This window comes from Manacus candei, unplaced genomic scaffold, assembly GCF_025592945.1.
Source record: "Manacus candei isolate 608988 ecotype Guabito, Panama unplaced genomic scaffold, ASM2559294v1 h1tg000023l, whole genome shotgun sequence".
Lineage (NCBI taxonomy): Eukaryota > Metazoa > Chordata > Aves > Passeriformes > Pipridae > Manacus > Manacus candei.
In genome coordinates this window covers 15,542,098-15,561,501 of record NW_026138071.1, presented here as the reverse complement: position 1 = coordinate 15,561,501, position 19,404 = coordinate 15,542,098, and the positions used below count along the sequence as shown (strand labels likewise).

The following is a 19,404-nucleotide window of genomic DNA, read 5'->3' as shown; positions in this document are numbered from 1 at the left end:
AGATAGTTTGACCAGCTTTTATGCAAGACTCATGTTGTTCACAACGTGATATTTATTCACTGATCAAGCCCAGGTTTAAAGGAGTCTTCTGAGAAATGGCACAAGAATGAGATAGTGCAGTAATGGATAAAAGCTCCTGGGGATTTCCATGCTCTGAAGGTGCTCTGCAACTTAAACATATGGCTACTCCCCCTGCTCTTTCATGCACGTGCTCACTTGTTGGAAAGATGTTAATAGGCTTGGTGGTGAAGAGGGAGAGATTTGGTTTGGTGCTTAAAAATGGTGTACCAATTAACTCAAGAATTAAATTAAAATAAGAGGAAAGAATTTGTGAGAGCAGAAGGCATTGTTGCATCCTGATGCATGAAATGAAACAGTGACATGGCTGGAGTCAGGGTGTTCCAGACTTTTCAAGGGCCAGCTACCCTCACGAGTGCTTTATCTTAGACTTTAGTGATGATTAATCATGCACCTGAGGTAAAAGATTTGTGTAGGTATTCGCAGATTGGGTATTGTTCATCAGTAGGAGTTTGAATTTGAGCAGAAGCAAATACAATTTCTGGCCACTGAAAATTCCATCCTAAAAACAGTTGTGTTAAATCAAGACTAAAAGTAACACATATTTTTGGGGGATAGGCCTAAAAAAATTGAGGAGATGTGCACTGGATTTTGATAATTTTTTGTTCTAATTTTCACTTTCTGGCTGCTATTTTGATCAATTCCCTTGTTTTCCTGTCTGCTGAACATGAAGCTAATGAGAGGTGTGCAGTGGAGCAGTACTGTGCCCCAGAAGGTGGGGGATGCTGAAGCATCATAGGGTTTTACCCCCCATCAGCTGTACTTGTAAACTAGAATTGATCACAACTGAAGAGGCAAATGATTAGGCAGCATGAATTCTGTGGTGTATTTCAGAGGTTCTGTTCTGCTTTTAATTTAAAAAATTTTTTGAAATCTAAGAAGCTTTGTGGAGAAAAATTGAGGAAGTGTACAATTCTGAAGAAATGTACAAATGTTAATTTTTTAAATATTAACAAGAGACTGCTATTTGAATAAATATGGTATACTGTCTTTTTATCTGTGTTTAGAAACAATTTAATATACCAAAGTAAATTTTTTCATCAGAAGTCCATTCTATGTATAACAGGCATGTTATTAAATAAAAAACCAAAAGGCTAAAAGTAGATTTATAAATAATACTTTTGTCAGATTATTTGATTTTTCATTATTGTTTCAAGTAAAGGTTCCAACCACCTTTACTGAAGCCACTTTGAAGAGATGCTTTGTTAGTTCTTTAATTACTAATGTAGGTTTCTTTGAGTGGTGGCCTTGTTTGTACAAGAAATACATTTGAAGGACTGTTAATTTATTGAATACCTTGAATACCAAGCATCACTGAAATTTAAAGACCTGTTTGAAACTGAAATTACAGATTTCAATAGCATTTTATGTCAAGACTCCAATACCAAGAGGAAAGAGCAGGTTTTAGTGGACAATGATCTTGTCTGCATACTATTGTAGTGGACATCCAGCCTGGCCAAGACAAGATATGTTTGCAATCATAACATGCTTATTTTTTGCTTAAATTCTTGGGAGGTGACGGAATGACAGACACATACTTTCTGTCTTAGACTAAATACAATTATCTTTTTATCTTTTTACAGTTTTACTTCAGAAATACTTGTTATGATTATCCAGACTTGAAATCAGTGGGTGAATTGGGTAAATAAGGCTATCTATACTTTTAAAGTATTTCTACTTTATACTGCTTTCCTCATTTGAAAGCCTGGTGTTGCTTTGACAGATTGTGAACACACTACCCTGGCTGCTTCAAGTCATCCCTTTGCGAGGTTGATGCAGTGAATCAAAATTATTTTAACTGCTTTAAATAACCAAGATAAGAATCCTAATCACAGAAATTGTCATTCATTAATTGAGTATCTACAGAGCGGAGAGCAGGACTGTGTTGTTTCTGCTGGTTGCAGATTAGCAGTCTGTTCAACTGCTCAGTCTCATCCATCCCGTACACAGGGTTATCATTCCCAGAACCGACAGCTGTGCCCCGTGCAGAGGGAGCTGATCCAGCCCCTCTGACAGAGCATGTGCCTTGTTTGATCAACAGTGATCCCTCTGTAGCAAATGCATACTGCTGGAAAAACATTAGGAGCTGAGAAAGACTGGATGTAAAAGACAAGGAGTGTGCATGGAATCTGGATGAAAAATGGCAGGTTTTACTCTGTCTTGAGCAGTCAAAAACATGTAGCTAGAAATTACATATCCTAAAATGTGTCAAAATAGCAGCTTTTAGTAGGCAGCTGAGCGATGATAAACTGCAAGAAACTGATGTGCTACTGTAAATATGCTACTTATCCTGAGATTGAAATCCCTTTACTCACTATATTATTTTCTAGACCATCTATTGCATTAAAATGTTTTTTACTGCTTCCCTCTAATAGAGTTCTAGGGTCAGTAGAAATTGTTATGCAAACTCAAGGTTTCAGAAGTTATATAGTTGTTAGAACAACAACCAGTAACAGTGCAGACACACAGTAGAGGAGTCTTTGAGGAACTATAACCTTGTAGAAACTTTTTTTTTTCCTTCCTTTCTTCTTTTCCCTTTGATCTTGTTGCTGAATGCTAGTGGAACATGACTGTACTGTTGTGGTGTGAAGCAATCAGCTGCCAGAGCAATGTGAAGTCTGAAGGGACATCTACCAATTAACTGAAAATAATGAGAAAAATATTATTGTTACACTAATCAAAGCAAACTTGTTACCAAGAAATTTGGAAGTCAACAAATTTGTAAGCTATGTATGGTCTAGTCTGACACTTATGGTATAAAGATGCAGGATCAGTGCATCCACGGGGGTTTATAGACTCTGAGCACTAAAGGAATCACCAAGCCTTATCTCTTCTACAGTACTGGACAAAATAATCTCAAGCATTAATTCCTTTAGTAGAAGAAATTGCTTTACTAAATATGCCAGTGTTTGCTGCAATTAAACTAGAACACATTATTTAGAGACACATCCAAGTTCGATTTAAAGACTTCAGGATGTGATGAATTTACTTGTTACACTGTTGAACTGTTTAAATAAACCTTTACCTTTGCAGTTAAGAACTGCATCTAACTGCCAATTTGAATTTTCTAATTATGAGCCAGGAGGTGCCTTTTCTTCCCTACTGTTAAGGAACCCCTATTATTAGATGTATTCTTACTTTAAAATGGCAAGGAATCTTGATTTGAAGTCCAGCACGGTTTGTATTATGTGTGCAATTACAAACAGAGATTGTGTAACATTTGAAAAGGTTATGTGTTACTTTTTTAATAACATGCATCTGTGGCCTCAGTGACTCTCTGATGAATGAGAACAGTAACTTTGCCTCCTCCATAGTGGACTGTTGGGTCTTGGTTTTTAAAGTCTGCACAAAATACTCTTAAACTGTAACAAATACTCTTTCAGACAGGTCCGAGTTCATAAAGCTCTCTTTCTTTGCATCAAGTTAGAAGTGTGATACCAATACTTGTCAAGATTTTTCTGGACCTCTGCTGTCTTTTCCTCTCCTCCAGTTATTTTCAGCTGGCAGGATGAAGATTTTCTCTGAGTACTTGTGAAGCGAGAATCGTTTTCCAGGTCAAATTCCTTGCTTACGGTATGGACTGCTTGTTTTACTCCTCTGTGGAGGTTGGCCTCCATTTCTAAAACTGTACTTTAAATACTGAAAGGCAGCTATGTAGCAGCTACTTGTCTGCTTCTTGGTGCCATCTGGGATGTGCAGTGAACTTTGCACTCAAGGTATTTTAGCAATTCTTTAAAAAAATAATATCTTAAATTAGCTTAATACCTATGAAGAGATTTGATTGGCAGTTTTAGTCTGATTTTCTTTACATGGTGTGTACTTATCATGTCACCTAATTTTCTTGGATTAGTTTCAAAGACTTTCATTTATCTAAAGCATACCTTCAGTGAAGACTTAGAAAATGGGGAATACAGAATCTTCTATTTCCTAATCAGCTTGTAAAGACACTGCCTATATGATTTATCTGACAAGCTGTTTCCTTACAGTTTTACCTAAGTTTTGGGGCAAGAATATCTGTAATCTAACCATGTAAATAATTTTGTCAAGTCTATATATTTTTCAGTACGCTCGTACTAGTATCTGACAGGCATGCTCATTAGCTATTGTGTTTTTTCCACTTCATTGGTATTGTTTGGAGACAATATCATACAGTGTTATATTCAGACTATTATCCTTGGGATGTTTTTAACTCCTTTGGAGCATGTCCTCAGCACCTACATCCATGTATTCACAAAGACTTCTTTCTGTAGTTTGTGGAAAGAGTGGAAAGCACAGCATACTAATTTAGTTGGATGACCAATTCCTTCCTGTTTTAGCATTTTACTTATGGTAAAATGCTTACATTTTAGTTGCACAAAACTGTCTTGACAAAATGTGCTGTTAACAGGCTTGCTCTTAAACCTGTGACTGTAATACATAATACTAATCTTTCTAATACCTTGCAAGCTTGTGTTCTGACTGCAAAGAGTGTGCTGCCAGAGTATGGCTTTTTTTTTTTTATGCTAAACTTTCTTCCACAGAAGTGGAAATGAAAAAGCTCTATGAATTTAAGTACTGTTTTGAATTTATTTCTGCAATTTGCTTGAAACTTGACCTTTATCTAAGCTCTTCTCACTTCTGCATTGGGATAACTCCTGATCCATATGCGTACCTGTATTCAGGACTGTGAGAGTGTTATCTGTGAATAAATAAAAAAATATGTTGCAATTTGTTTTTTGGGTTTTTTTTTGAGAACTGAAAGTCACAGCATGGTTTGAATTAAAGAAGATTATACATTATATTGTAGCAGTATCTAAAGTGGGAATGCTTGAACTAAAACAGAAGTAGAGTTCTTCTGTTCAGCACATCACTGAAAGTCTAGGAAGGCTGGTCACTCCTGAATCCCCTGCTTTTTTCCCTGCTGTGTAAGCCTTCCCTCTACTTCCCCCTACTAAAGTTGTTACCTCAGGTCAGTTACTTATTTTTTCTGAAACATCATCTTACATTCTTTTAGTTGAAATTTTATGTAATCACATGGTAGTATTTTCTGCCTTTCTCTTAGATTTTTCTTTTAGAGTCAGAGTTTATAATTGATTTTTCTCTATAGCGAAGTAAAAAGGTGGTGTGCCTTCCTGTGATTTATGTTCCTTTAGCTGCAAAGTTAACTAATGTGTATAAAGGTTCAAGATTTTTCTAATAAATAACTTAATTTTTGTGGACCTTTTGTTACAGAAGTTGCTAGTAACTGCTGAGCAAAGAGACTTTTTTGGTAAATAAAACGTTTATAGAACGTGAGAAGTTGGAAGGAAAATATTTTCATCTAATTTAGTGAGCTTGGATTGGTTTCTCTAAAATGATAACACTTGGCAGTGTTTTTCCTCTTTTGTCATCCATCAGACATGTACATCTGAGGTTTCTGATCTTTGGCTTAAACTACTGTTAAGTTTTCATTATAAATGTGCCACCTACTGGAGCAAAAGGCCCATCAGCAAATATTTATTAATGTTATCTTCTCCCAGACACATTTGCATAGTAATTTCTTGCTAGATTCCTGTGCTTCTGGTTGTCAAATCTACACTGCTTCTTGTCAGCCTCACCATAGGGTATAAAAATGGTAATAAGAATTGGAGGGGATGTGGAGCATGAAGGCTTAATAAAATTACTTTTAAAAAAAGAAAGAAGAATTGATATACTGAATTGTAATGAAAAATACCTGCCTGGAATGAATGCCCAATAAGGGAATCTTACATTCATAGGTACTCTAAGCCTTGATTTCATGATGAAAAAAAATCACGTAATTCTTCAATATAACCTTGTTGCAAAAAGAAATTTTAAACAAGATTTTAGATTATGCTGTGGTTTTCAGTTGTTTTTAAAAGAAATCTTCAACCTCGTCTGGCATAGGATTAATCATGATCATCTTTACAAATGAGAGGCGTTGTCCTTGGAGCTTCTTGTCTTTTATGTTATAGTAATTAAATGAATGATTAATTGTATTGCAGATATGTCTTAAGAGTTCTATTGTGCTAGCCTTGTACAGAATTAGCAAAAGACTTATCGCTAAAATTTTTAAGTCTGCTTTGAAACACAGGGAATGAAGACAGTAGAGCAAATGGGAAGGATAGGATTATCTAGAAAATATCGCTCTGCTAAGCTCAAATGATTTTCTTGATGTTTCTCATGAAAGTGAATGCTTGTTTTGGCAACACTTGATTATATCATAGTAGAAAAATATATAAATATATATTTTAATATAAACAAGAACAAGCATAATGGCTTCCTGAAGATCAGTGTGTTTTGCCTTATGTTAAATCTGTGTGTTCCCGTAGGACAATCTTTGGTTTGGTCAGGGTTGTCCTTTTCTTTTTAAATTGGGATAAACATGATCTAGCCGATATGTTAATGAGACAGCTATAAAAATTCGGTGGTTTTCCTTACATAAGTTGCTAGTTTCTTGCAAGTAAAGCTGAGCCATGAGGGCATTTGCTTTTGCAAAGAAAGAATGAATCAATGAACCACCCTCAGGAAATGAGTCTGGCAAGCTATGAAGAAGGAGATAGGAAGAGATCAAAGACCTCCTAAACCCCTAACTCAGGTTGTGGTGCACAAGCCCAGGTTTTCAGCAACCCAGTACCAGGTCCTCAGTGTTAAATGCAGAGAATCCAAATTTTATCCCTGCTAAATCTGCTATACTTATATAGAAATATAAACATGCAGTTGCATAAATTTGGAGTTTTTAACACAGATTCGTAAGCTGCTCACCATAATCAGTGTCCTTGTACACTGCCTGTTTGTTCTTTTCATCTGTCAAATGCTGTTAAACTATGTTTGGATCTGGACATGTTGGGATGGTGTTAAATAAATATTTAATTTATCATAGATAACTACAATGTAAGTGTCTACAATAAACTGTCAAGGAAGTTGGAACGACCACTGATGGGCCTACATGGCATGTCTGGGATGACACAGTAATTGGAAGGAGGTAATAGCAGGATGTTTTTCTTCAAATTTGGCACTTATTTATCTGTGCCTAAGGGAGAAGATTGAATTTCTTAGTCTTAGATATTTGTTGCATAAATTCTCTTTTCAGTTCTTTATTTGGAAATTGAATGACCAATTTCATATTGCTGGGTGAAGGAAATTTAGGCTTTATGTCGAGTAGTTCTGCTTAGGAAAAATATAAATTACTTCTTTTTCTTTGGTAAGCAATGGACTGTAGTCTTCTATGATTTTCTGGAACAGGCCAGTGTATATGTCTGGCATCACTCCAGGTGGTGAGCACTTGGAGTGAGCTGGGACTGTGTTTCAGGAAACATGCTGCTTGCAGGAACAGTGCTCACATTTCCATTGGCTGGAAAAGTAGGAACATCAGCTGGAGTCATTAATACTGTTGTCTTTAGGGGTGACTGTAGCTGATCTGCCTGCTTTCCCAGAATGGGACACTGAAGCCAGTAAATAAGGCAATAAAATATTTCACACCTAATAAATTTCATAAACCAAAAGAAAATAAAATCCAAACAGTTCTAAGAAGAACACAGTTGTTCCAAAAGTTAAGAGATTGAGGTCATATAGAAAGCAGAAGGATAAGAAAAAACCCTACTATATATATAGAAGGAGGTAAAGATTCTGTCTCAGGAAACTTCTGAAATGCTTTTAAACACTTCAATAATGAAAAAAGCAGAAAAGGGAAGTAAATTCTAAGCAGTGTCTGAGAGTGAAAACACTTAAAGTACATGAATGTAACTCAGGGAAATAACTGGCTACAAGAACATATCCCAAGGAGATACTCAAAATAAGCACAGTACAGCATTACAGAACAGAAATGTAAAAAAAATCAAGTTCTCCATGCAGTTTTATGGGCATATGGAACTGATTCAAGGCCCATTTCTTCATAACTAGGCTTTTAAGGATAAAATAACTTTATCTGTTACTAAAACTTATTCAAAACATGATTTTTTTTTCCAGAATGATTTGGTTATTAGTCTTTCGTCTAATGGGTTAAATCAGCTGTGTTTCATTTTATAATCTTGTACAGGGACATATATGCTTCTATGTAGTATACACACATGTAGAATTATGAAATAACTAAAGAAGATTCCAGAGTACAAAACTGAGGTGGGTAAAGTGCTATACTTGTCATCTAAGCAGTGATAAATTATTTCAGTGGATTGCAATTAATTTAGAGTTGTGTGTATTCATGATGACAGCATAAATTATTTGGTTCTTATTTCAGTTTATTTTCTGTTATGCCTAAGGGGAGGAAATGTGCTTTGGGATATGAGAAATTCAGGACCACAGAATCTAACCAGAGTGGAAAAGAAAAACTAGTTGAAGTAATTGAGAGACTTGCAATACCTGGATGTCTTTCATAAAATATTGTGGCATCTTAATTACAGCTGTTAAAAAATATGGCAATATTTTTGTAACATTAGCATAAACTACTAAAAAAATTAAAATTTCTGGAGGAACATCTGGAAATGTTTTGAAAGTCAAAGGCCCAAACTTTTGACTCCCACAAATAATGATGCTTTTTTAGAGTAACCTCAAAATAAGCAGGTTTGTTTCCCAATTGTATGTTGTAACCATAGATAAAACTGTAATTTTATTTGTCTGCTCACCAAGAAGAATTGTTTGATAGCTATTTTTGGTTGTTCATATGTAAGCTAAACAAGTGTGCATAAAATTAAAATATGGCATTATATGCTCCTTATCAGTGTCATAGCAAAGACCTTAGAATTATTTGGAGGTATTTGGAGAATTTTTTATTTGCAGTTCTTCCCTCCTACGCACGGGAGGAAATTGCAATGAAGGTTTAAGTAATAAAACCATAAAGGTATAGAATGTATTTTAGTGTGGGGGCCTTAGGTATAACAAATTTGAGTGAAGTGTGTCTGTGTCTTGTGCTTGTGGCATTGTGGTGGTTTTGGGTTGTTTGGTTTTTTTCAACCTCGTAAAATTTATGGCTCTCATCAACCACTGAAATCACTTCCACTTTTGTCAACTGAGAATGATGACTTGGCTGTGGTTGTCAGCACCTTGGCAGAGGTTCAGACTCATATGCCATTAGAAAAACTCCTTCCAGATAATATTCCTTGTGAACGAAGATGGCTTCAGCTGTGGTAATAGATATTGCTGATCATTTTTGTGGTGTCTTTATATGCTGAAGAACTAGCATGGTCCTTAGCTGCATTTGTAAAGGAAGTGACTGCCTTGGTTGTTTAGTAGGTTAAAGGCTTTCCACATCTGTTCAAATGCAATAAACTGCAAAATTTCTCTCCTTATGTGAAATGACCTGTACCTATATGATAACCCTGGATTTCCCATGCTGCCAAATGAAACTTGTATATTCAGTCCTGTGAGTTCAATTTTCTGTCTAGATTATTTATTTTGAATAGGTATTTTAACATTCTGCATTGTTCACAAACAAACTGGTTTTTTTCTTTTCTTTTGTCTTTTTCAAATGTAGCAGTTAAGCACCATAGCGTTGAAAATAGAAGCTAGGTAGGTCAATTTGCATCCGTGGTAGGTGTTGGTGTCTACCCCTCAAATGTTTTTTTCTGGTATATCATCAAGCTCAGCCCAGCAGTATCTGTTTAAGGGTGTGCACATGATAAGCATGCATGCTCTGCTGGCATTGCTGGTACCTAGTCCCTTTATAGGGAGTGCTACTGTTCTGAGTTTATTAAAGATAAGCTGCTCTTGTTCACATAGCTTGTTCGTATTTTGAACATGTCCCGTATAGTTGCCTTCAGATATTCACTGTTCCTCAATTATTTTCTCAATTTAGATCTTAGCAAAGAATCACCACTTGCAAAATTAGATCTGTGATGCGATGTTTCAGTGTAGCTGTGATCAAGTTGCCCTTCACGAACCCCGAGCTGAATCACTGCATTTATCATACAAAAGTATTGTGCACAGCTAAGTGTTTAAGCAAGAACAAACTGCCATTGTTAATTAGTTTCTAAATTCTGTCTCTCTGAGGTGAACTTTCAAATCATCATGCCTCACATCTAGAATCCTGCATTTCAACCTCTCAGATTTCTGAAAGGTTTGCAAAACTGCCTGTTGCCAATCAGATTTCTACTGAGCATACCTTTCGGAAGATTTCTGTGGCTCTCTTCTTTTATCCAGTAGAGTCTTGAAACAGTTTCTACTGTTTCGAGTAATTTCAACGGTTTATACTCCAGATTTCCCTGTTCAAGATGGTAGTCTGCAAAGAACTGAGTTGAAGAGCTTGAAACTTCTACTTTTGGCCAGACTGGACTGTCTACAAACACCTGTGGAAAACATTATGGTTGAATTGGGTCCTGAATTTTGAGTCAACTGGTATATTCATTTGTGATAGACTACAATAGCTACTAATATGATAATCTTATCTGATAAATGTGATGCCACAGGGCCTGTTGGCTTACCATATGTGTTTAAAAACTCCTGAGTTTCTTGCATTTCATCTGTTAACATGCAGTATGCTTTTTTGATTTTTTGTTCTAAATGCTGTACTTCAAGTTACAGTTGGGGTAAAAATAGATTCACTGAAAACTTTATGAAGATTCATATCAACAGTATATTAAAATTAACAAAACCAGGAAAACTCAAGGTAAACTTGTGTGATAGTTCATTTTATGCCTAACGGCTTAGTGGTTAAAGACATTGGGATACATTTGGGTTTCAGCAAGGACTTAGTCTGGCAAGGTGTTGTTTACAATCCAACAGAGCACTTGAGAACTTAATTTTAAGTTTTTGAGTAACTGTCCTGAAGATTTGTGATTAAATATGGGGTTTTCTTCAGTGAGTTTACCAAGAACACCAGTGCAATGTCATGTGCTCTGGAGCTTCACTGGTACCGGGTACCACTGGGGTTCTACATCAGAGCAAGGTCAAACACTGAAACAAATTCTGTGAGCAAAGTGTGGTACTCCAGTTTTTATTGACAAATTCTCAGTAAGATGTGGAAAATTTGGTGTGTTCAGTTTGTCATGCTTGGTAGTACCCACATCAGTTAGCTAATTCTCTTGATTTGTGACTGTTTGTATGAGTTGCTTTCTTCGATAGACTGCTTATGCTGTTTTGAGTAATGCTCTGACATGCAATATCATTGAAACATGCTGCCATCAATAACCACATGAAGAGGTACTGATATGATTAAACTCTACATAGTTGAAGGAAAATGACTTAATATGTTTCTAGATTCTATTTATTTTTATTAACCACAGTTGCTTAAATAAATAAAGGCTAAAGTAGTAGACTGAATTTCTACAGGAACATAGAAGATTTTCGATTTTTAATATTTAACAAACCTTGACTTGTATTAGTGTCTAAATGTATTGGCAGTATACTCCAGGCAATATTTTCTCTCTTCAGTTACTTTCCAGTTTTGAAATGAAATGACAAAACTTTTAGCTTTTATCGCCTAATTGGTTTCTAAACCTAAAGGTTTCTTTATCCTCACTGTATCCAATCTTATTACATTGAATAATTTTCAAAAGAAAGAATGGAAGTTCACTACTGAAGTTTGCATTTTATATTGAAATAACAAGTGTTTGCTCTGATTGATGTGAGTGAAGTATGTAGCATTGCTGCATGCTGCTTTTATCATTGCACTTACTAAAAGATACACCAAAATCTACAAAGTTTGATTTGATTGAAATTGTTTCCACACTTTCTAGACTATTTCCTAGTCAACCTCTTTTATCAATAAATAGCATTCACGTTTAATAAAACTATACATTTGTTAGAGTAACAGCTTTTTGCCCCCTGTTCCTTTGAACTACGAACATTTATAAGGCCTTGAATCCTTACAATACTAGGTGCACCTTTTTGAGGGAGGTTTCATTTAGTTAATGAAAATTTGCTGGCTTTATGATTATGATATGAAATTTAACTCATTATTTCTGTAATATTAATGTAGTCAGTTAAGGCATGGCTGATGAGAATTATATAGCATTTAGAAACTTTCTTTGCTATTATTCCTAAAAAAGTCTATAACAACACACGAATCCAGATTAAAATTGGTGTACTACACCTATTAATGGGTTATGGAATAATCTTTTCAAATTATAGGGGTTTTTTAGTTAAAGGTCATATCCAGGCAGTTTGTGTTAAAGATGTGAGTAATTCATGATAATCTGTTGCAGTGTTTTTTAGTAGTTTACTTCTTGGGAGCTAAAAGGTTCTCTATAGTGCTAATCTACTTAATTATCACCTACGTTTGAGGTACAAATATCAATAGGATATTTCCATTCATTTAACATATTGATAACTCTGAGATTGAGAGTTTCAGAAATCATAGGTTTGTCATTTTCCCCAGACAGCGTATGTAATATGTGCATGTCTCTCTGAATCAGAACAAATAGCTGAATTACTTCCATAATTATTTATGAAACAAATTCGTAACACAATCTTTTATACAATTTCTGTGGTGTTCAAATGGGTTTTGGGGGATTTTTCCCCCTGCAGTTGATGAAAGTCAGTTTCTTCCTGCATAAAACATGACTGTTACTTTTATCACATTTTGTTTATATAGGAATGTATATAACGGGAATTTATTCATATCCTTTATTCTATGATTTAATTTGAATGTCCAGAGATCATTGGTATACATTGTGTAACACATTTTCTGAATTCTTTTACAAGCACTTAAGTAAATGAGATTAAATTAAGCAGGCACACCCTTTTTACAGCTTATGTGGTAGGGGTGGGAAGGGATGGGAGGAATCCTCAAAGCAAAAAAACAACAAACAACTTTGAGTTAAATAATGCAAAGTTCATACATCTGACTGTTTCTGTTAAATTGTCCTAATTTTTTTTCTAAATTCTTACTTTTGGTATCTTATGTTCATGGCACTAACTTTAATATGCTGTTATAAAAACATTGTGTGTCATTTTTGCATTTGGGCGGTCAGAGTTGTGTTGTGGTAGAGGGCACAAGACGGTACTGATTTACAGCATGCTTTAAAACCAGGCTCAGGAAGCATGGAATCCCAGATATAAGGAAGGAACATGGTTATAGGCCAAAATAAAGAAGGTTATTTAGAAAACATCTGATGTTTGTATAGCTTTGATACATAGCACTGTTGCCTTTTCACAAGCTGTACAGTTTTAATTGGTTAATTATTAATTCCCTCATGAACCATCTACCTAGCTATTGATTTTATTCATATCTTGATGACCCTCTAGGTTGAGTTAATGGTTTCTAAACTCAACAGAAGAGTTTGCAGGACAGTCCTGTTTGTCTCCAGTCAAGGAGAAAGAAAAATAGTGTAGAGTTGAAAGATGGACTCTTAAAATTTTGTTCATTCTCTAAATCTTTAATATGTATTTTAATTTGTATGGGTGTAGAGTCTGTGAAAACATTGTGTAATCTAGACAAAACTGAAATGTAGTTCATCTGTGTTAAATTATGTATTTCTCTTATTTGGAAGTCATCTAGAATTACAGTTGGCATCCTTATGTGTTCTCGAACCTCGCCAGAAGAGAAGAGAGCGAGCTCTCTTATCTATCACATTATGATAGAAATTGCCTGATAGAAATTCTCAAAGAAACTGCAGTATGATGAGGATGGGGAAAAAACGAGTTGGATTTAACTGATATAAAAGCCAGGCAGTTTCTCACTGTGACACTCATGGTGTGGCTTCTAAGGCAGCATATGTTTATGCATATCTTTGGATACATGCATCTAGTGAGGAAGCTGTTCTTTTGGGAAGGCAGGGCTGCAGAATCATCTGAGGATCATCTTTTGTGCCAGATCATTAATTGATTTTAAAATTGTCACAGCTTCTGTAAATCCAGACATAAAAGAAAGCATGCAGCATTTCACGTAGCTAATGCTAAGATACATCCTGATTTTCATTCCCAGATGGCATAGTGAACTTCACCTCCATACATAATGTTTTTAAAACTTGGATGCTCAGTGTTTTATAGATGAAGAGGTTGTTGCTCTCTCATAAATGTTAACTGTGAGAGCAGTCTGCATAAGATCAAGAGGCATCAAGGGATAATGTAATTGCAATTTTCCAAACAACTGGATCTGAATGAAGATTCATTATAAAAAAAAATAAGACAAAATAGATCTCACAGTTTCAGCATAATTAAGATTTTTGCCAGTGACTGTTATGGGAAAACTTTCTTAAATATTTTACCCTTAAACCTTTGAAAGATGTGATGTTAGATGAGCAAGATTTTAATTCTGCAACCACTTTATTAAGCAAAAGCAGCTCTGATTCCCAAACTTGTAACTGACAAAGAGGACCAGAGCTGTAATTACCATATTTAATTACCTTTTTTGTTTGGCTTTCCTAGTGGAAAGCTTCTTAAGTCAATCAAAATGAGGAGAAATTATGTTAAAGTGTAAAGTGTTTTGTTCTTACTAAAAAGTAAGAGAGAGGAAAAAACCCCAGAAACTGCTCCTACTAATACATAATTATATAAAATATATATGAAAAAGTAAAATTAGGGTTGAGCATTGCTTTTTATTGGATATGGATTTAAATTATGCAAATAAGTCTGCTCTTGGGAAATCACACATTAGTATTCTCTTCAGCAAGGTGGTTAAGCATGCCTAAGCATGTCCTCTGCTTTGCACAGGCAAAGAACAAAAAGGAAAACAACCCAGCAAACTTAGAGAGGGTATAAAGGGGAAATAGGGCTTGTATTTTTAGTTATTTTTGGTTTTGTTCAAGTAAGTTTAATGATAAGTGTAGAGGCTTCTCTATAAAATTTCTGTTTATTGTGAGCAGTATTAAAACTCTATTTTAACAATGTTAACAAGTAAACACTTGACCTCTTACATGTTACTGAGTAGAGATCTTTTTCTGAAAGAGTCTTAGCAACACCCACTTGGTTAATTTCTGAGCAGCAAGCTATGTCTGTGTTTTAAGGTAGATTCTTGTATTAGTGAGCTAGTCTCTCATTTCCTGAAGCAGTATCTTCTAGCACAAGTTTTTTTTAATGCCTTTTTTTTTTGGTTATTTCATTTAAGTGCCAGTGCTAGCTCTCAACTGCACAATAAAGAGCTAAACCCAATTGTAGACTTCTTGGAGAGTCGACTGTGATTTTATCATGATCTGTCTTTTTATGATGTTACTTTATCTTAACATGTAACAGAGAGGAAATGATTTAAGTAAATCAGTAACTGATATTGCATAATGAAGTTCACATGAAGTAAGGTAGGGAAGAGGAAAGAACTCATGTCAGAATAGTGCAATAGACTGAAAATTGATAATAGCTTTTTTTCTGGTGAGTTAGATTTCTTCTGGATAGACAATACAAAAATGGGAGCTACAAGATGAGTAAAGTATTTGGGTTTTGATCTTCTGTTTCTAAAACTAAAGACCACGTGTCATAATAAGACGCTAATCTTATGCAGAGTGGTAATGAGGCCATTCCCAGGTGAGTATTACTGTCTATTCTGCTGCAAAAAGTACTTTGTCTGAGGAAGACGAGCACAGAGCATACAATGTGAAGTGCTAGCACAACTAGTTATAATACAAGAGTACTTTCTTGTCAATATTATATGAGAGAAGTAAAACCTGACAAATTACAGTGGGTTTTTTTGTGTGTTTCCCCTTACATTTCAGCATATGAAGACATGAAATTGCCGTTTTATATTCACCTTTCCAAACCCTGATGATATGTGTAATAATTTTATTTTAATACAGAAATGGATTTCCTATGTCACTTTCATACTGCAGCTTCAGAGACTACATGGAGCGATGCAAGTCTTTAAAAAGCCTCTTAACTGAATCACTCTTGAAATTTTTATGCCTTGAGAATTTTGTCACAGCATTTTGAGTTATGATCATTTAGTAATAAGAACAATAGTTTTTCCATCTCTCAGAATTCTCTACGAAGAATGAACTCATTTCACATACTCTACAGGGTAGCTGGCCATTAGCAGTATAGATGGCTACTTTTCCTTATAGATTGATTTTATGAGCATAGATTTAATGAAATTTCTTAATGTTATTTTTATGCTCTAGAATTGTATATATAGATCTCCTACCTATTCTTAGATAAATCTGTTGATCTTTGATGGACTGTGCTATATATAGTGTCTGTGATCTGGAACTGGCTTAAGCAACAAACACTGCACAAGCGGAATTGCAGAAATCATCACCGAATTTCAGTGGCTATTTTGAAAAAGGGTGAACAAGAGAGAAGTTCTCTGATATTATTGTATTATGTTAATTTAACATTCTTGTAACACACTTTTTTACTACATCTTCTTTTTATTGTGAGTCTTTTGACATCATCAGCATATATGTGCATACTTATAGCCTTTATCGCAATATATTCTTGCAAAGTTGGTTAACTGTAGTATTGGAGAACAGTCCAGGTTGTAAGGGATCTTGAAAGACCATCTAGTCCAAGCTTTCCTGGGAAGGGGAGCCTAGATGAGATTGTCTAGCATCTTGTCCAGACCTTGAAAACCCCCATTGATGAGGACTCCACCATGTCCCTAGGGAGGTTGTTCCACTGAATGATTTATCTCACTATTTTTTTCTCATGCCAAGATGACACCTCTCCCAGTGTAGGTTGTACTCCTTGCACCTTGTCTTCTCCATGTGGTTCCTCATGAAGAGAGAACCTCCATCCTCTTTGTGACTGCCCTTTAAGTACTGAAATTCTGTGATTATTTCCCCCCAAAGGGGAACTCATCTTTTCCAGGGAGAAAGGGCCCAAGTCCTTCAGTTTTTCCTCATGAGGCAGATTCTCCAGGAATTTGATCACTTTCAAGGGCTTTATTTGGACCTCTCCAGTCTGTCCACATCTTTCTTGATTTGTTGGGTCCAAAACTGTAGACAGTAGTCTGGATGCAGCCTAACAAGCACTAAGTAGATTGGGATGATCATCATTCTCTCTCTGCTTATAAAGACCCTGTGGATCAAGGATTAAAGATTAATCTTAATTAAGATTAAAATTATTTTTGTTTCATACTGAGATTTTGAAGTGATTGAAATGACCAGGGTTTGTTATGCTGTTTGTGTGTTATGTTTGTTATGCAATCTCTCTGTGTTTGGATTCATGGCCAGTAGTGTCAGACATGTTTCCTATTTTATTCTGTTCTTTGTATGTGAATATAAATATATATGAATATATTTGTGAATATAATGAATATGTGAAGTTGAAAAAGATATATTTTGGTGCTAGTCTTCATGTCACTGGTCAACCTTCATAAATGAAAATAGAAGGTTATATGAAGGATTGTGACAAAGATGCTCTGGCTCTTCTTTGCCTCTCAAGTTTCAGTCCAGATCCAAGTCTGGCTCTGGTAAGGAACACTTGTCTCATTAGTCAGTTTTTCTCTTGTCAGGAGCCATCAATGCTGACTGAAAAAAATTAACAGGAACTGTTTGGGAGGGACAGGCAGAAGAGTGCTTGTGTGACTGTTCAGAGATGTCCAAGAAAAAAGTTGAGTTACATTTCTGCTTATTTCTTAATGTGGAAATATTAATATTTCATGGTTCTGTTGCTGACAATCTTTTGTGTTTATTTACGTTGATGGCAGACAATTGCTTGGCTGAAGGTTCAGTTTATTTCCAAAGACACTAGAAATTTTCTGTAAGGGTCCTTTTCTAGATTCAGGAGGTACATCTTTCTCATGATGTATTTGAGAATGGCTGCCCTGTGCAGGTTAAACCACTAAAGAGAGAATATGGTCTGGGACAAGATGGATATTGGTCTGTATTCTTCACATTGGTTTTGAATGATGTAAAATTCCTGTCTTGTAGTATTTGACATTAAGTTAATTACACGGGACTTTTCCTTTCTGTGAGTTACCTTTTATGTGAAACCTATACTTCTTTCTAAAACAGTTATTTTCTCATATATAACATATATTTGATGATTTGAGGTGCCAAAGGAGTCACTCATTTACCTGTATGTGTGGTGTTTTCTGTAGAAGTCCAGTCGGTTTTACTCTTTCTCAAAATTCCTTCTAAGGAGTAAATTTTTTGAAGAAAATTCTTAAAGGTGTTATTTTTTAGCTAAATAATATGATATGGAGAAGAGGAAACCTAAGGTTAAGTTATTCTAAGATCAGCCATTTCTTTTCCTCTTCTACTGTCTACTTAACCACCTTGTACCCATTAAATTTTCCTCTGAAACTTGTGAAATGAAAGAAGATATCTGACATGCTCAGTAGACCAATGGGTGTGGAGATGTAGAAGTATGTGCAAATACAAAAATAGTAAAATAATATCCTGATTAAATTATTGCAGATACGTTGGGAGTGGCCGAGATTGTTTCTCACCCTGCCTCCTCCCTAAGTGAAGACACTTGTTAAGGTTGTTTTAACCAGCAATACTGTAGTGGAGGCAACAAACTCAAGCTACCCCATTAATCTACCCAGACAATACAGATATTTCTGTATATTGCAGGAGGAGGTCAAAATGACATTAAAATACAGTCCACCATTATTCATCTGGCTTTAAAATGAGAAAGTGTGATCCAGCCTTGCAGGCTGCTCTGTGCAGCTGTATTTCTAGATGCTCATCATGTCTGCAGAGCACCTGAGGGGAACATCTCAGGTAAGTAGAAACCCAGCAAAGTAGTGACCTGGAGTAGTGCAGATCACTGAATTGCAGGTAGCTGCTACACCAGTCAGCTGGTTTGGAGAAACAAGAAGCAGATGAATTTTCTATCCCAAGTTCATTGACTAAAACCACGCTTAACTTCTTCACGAGCCTGACCTGAAGGAAGATGTAAAGACATGTGAATGAAGGGCTTTAATGTCACTCGGTTGGATTTGCAGGCAGGTGTTGGCTTCATCTGCTGCCTGGTAGGTCTTTTACAGGTCATGTAGTCTCATTTTCACTAACGTGATGGTCCTAACATGTGGTAATTGATTTCCATTGGAGCACTGGGGGTGGGTGTAAAAGCATTTTTCTCCACTGTGATCCTATCAAATGATTGCTGCTACCCTGAGGATTTTTGGAATGGTTTATAAGAACATTATGGACATAAGTCCGTATTAAAAAAAAAAAAAAAAAAAGAAAAAGATGAAGGAAAGGAATTATATAATTTATGTAATTTAATATTTTATTTATACAATCAATTATTATATAATTTGTTGCTAAAGGAGACATAGAAGTGATCTTATTGTAATTTTAAATATATTGATAGTCATTATGATATAACTTACCTTTCCTAGATGTTTAGTATGATTCTACAGCTGTCAAAATTAGCAGACTTCAAAAACTGACTCATTTACAGAAAGTGGTCTCTTGCTTAAGTCAATTAAAACTGCTTTTCTAAACTTTCAGCTTTCTATTTAAGAACACAACTATTGGGATTTTATTAAACTGGAAAACATTGAGTGATGTCCACCACTTTTTTCTGCCGAGCCCA

General features: G+C 35.4%; 1 protein-coding gene across 12 annotated transcripts in view; it reads left to right on the top strand.

The window, feature by feature from the left end:
• Nucleotides 1–19,404, top strand: part of ZNF385B (zinc finger protein 385B) — a 163,163-nt gene that overhangs the window by 46,941 nt on the left and 96,818 nt on the right. For 2 of the 12 annotated variants that reach the window (XM_051787313.1, XM_051787308.1), the window contains exon 2: nt 18,435–18,584. The exons of 6 other annotated variants lie outside the window; for them this stretch is intronic. In XM_051787313.1, the coding sequence (XP_051643273.1) occupies nt 18,543–18,584 (42 nt within the window). In that variant the 5' untranslated portion in view covers nt 18,435–18,542. 4 more of the 12 variants (XM_051787309.1, XM_051787310.1, XM_051787303.1 and 1 more) reach the window with 4 other exon arrangements.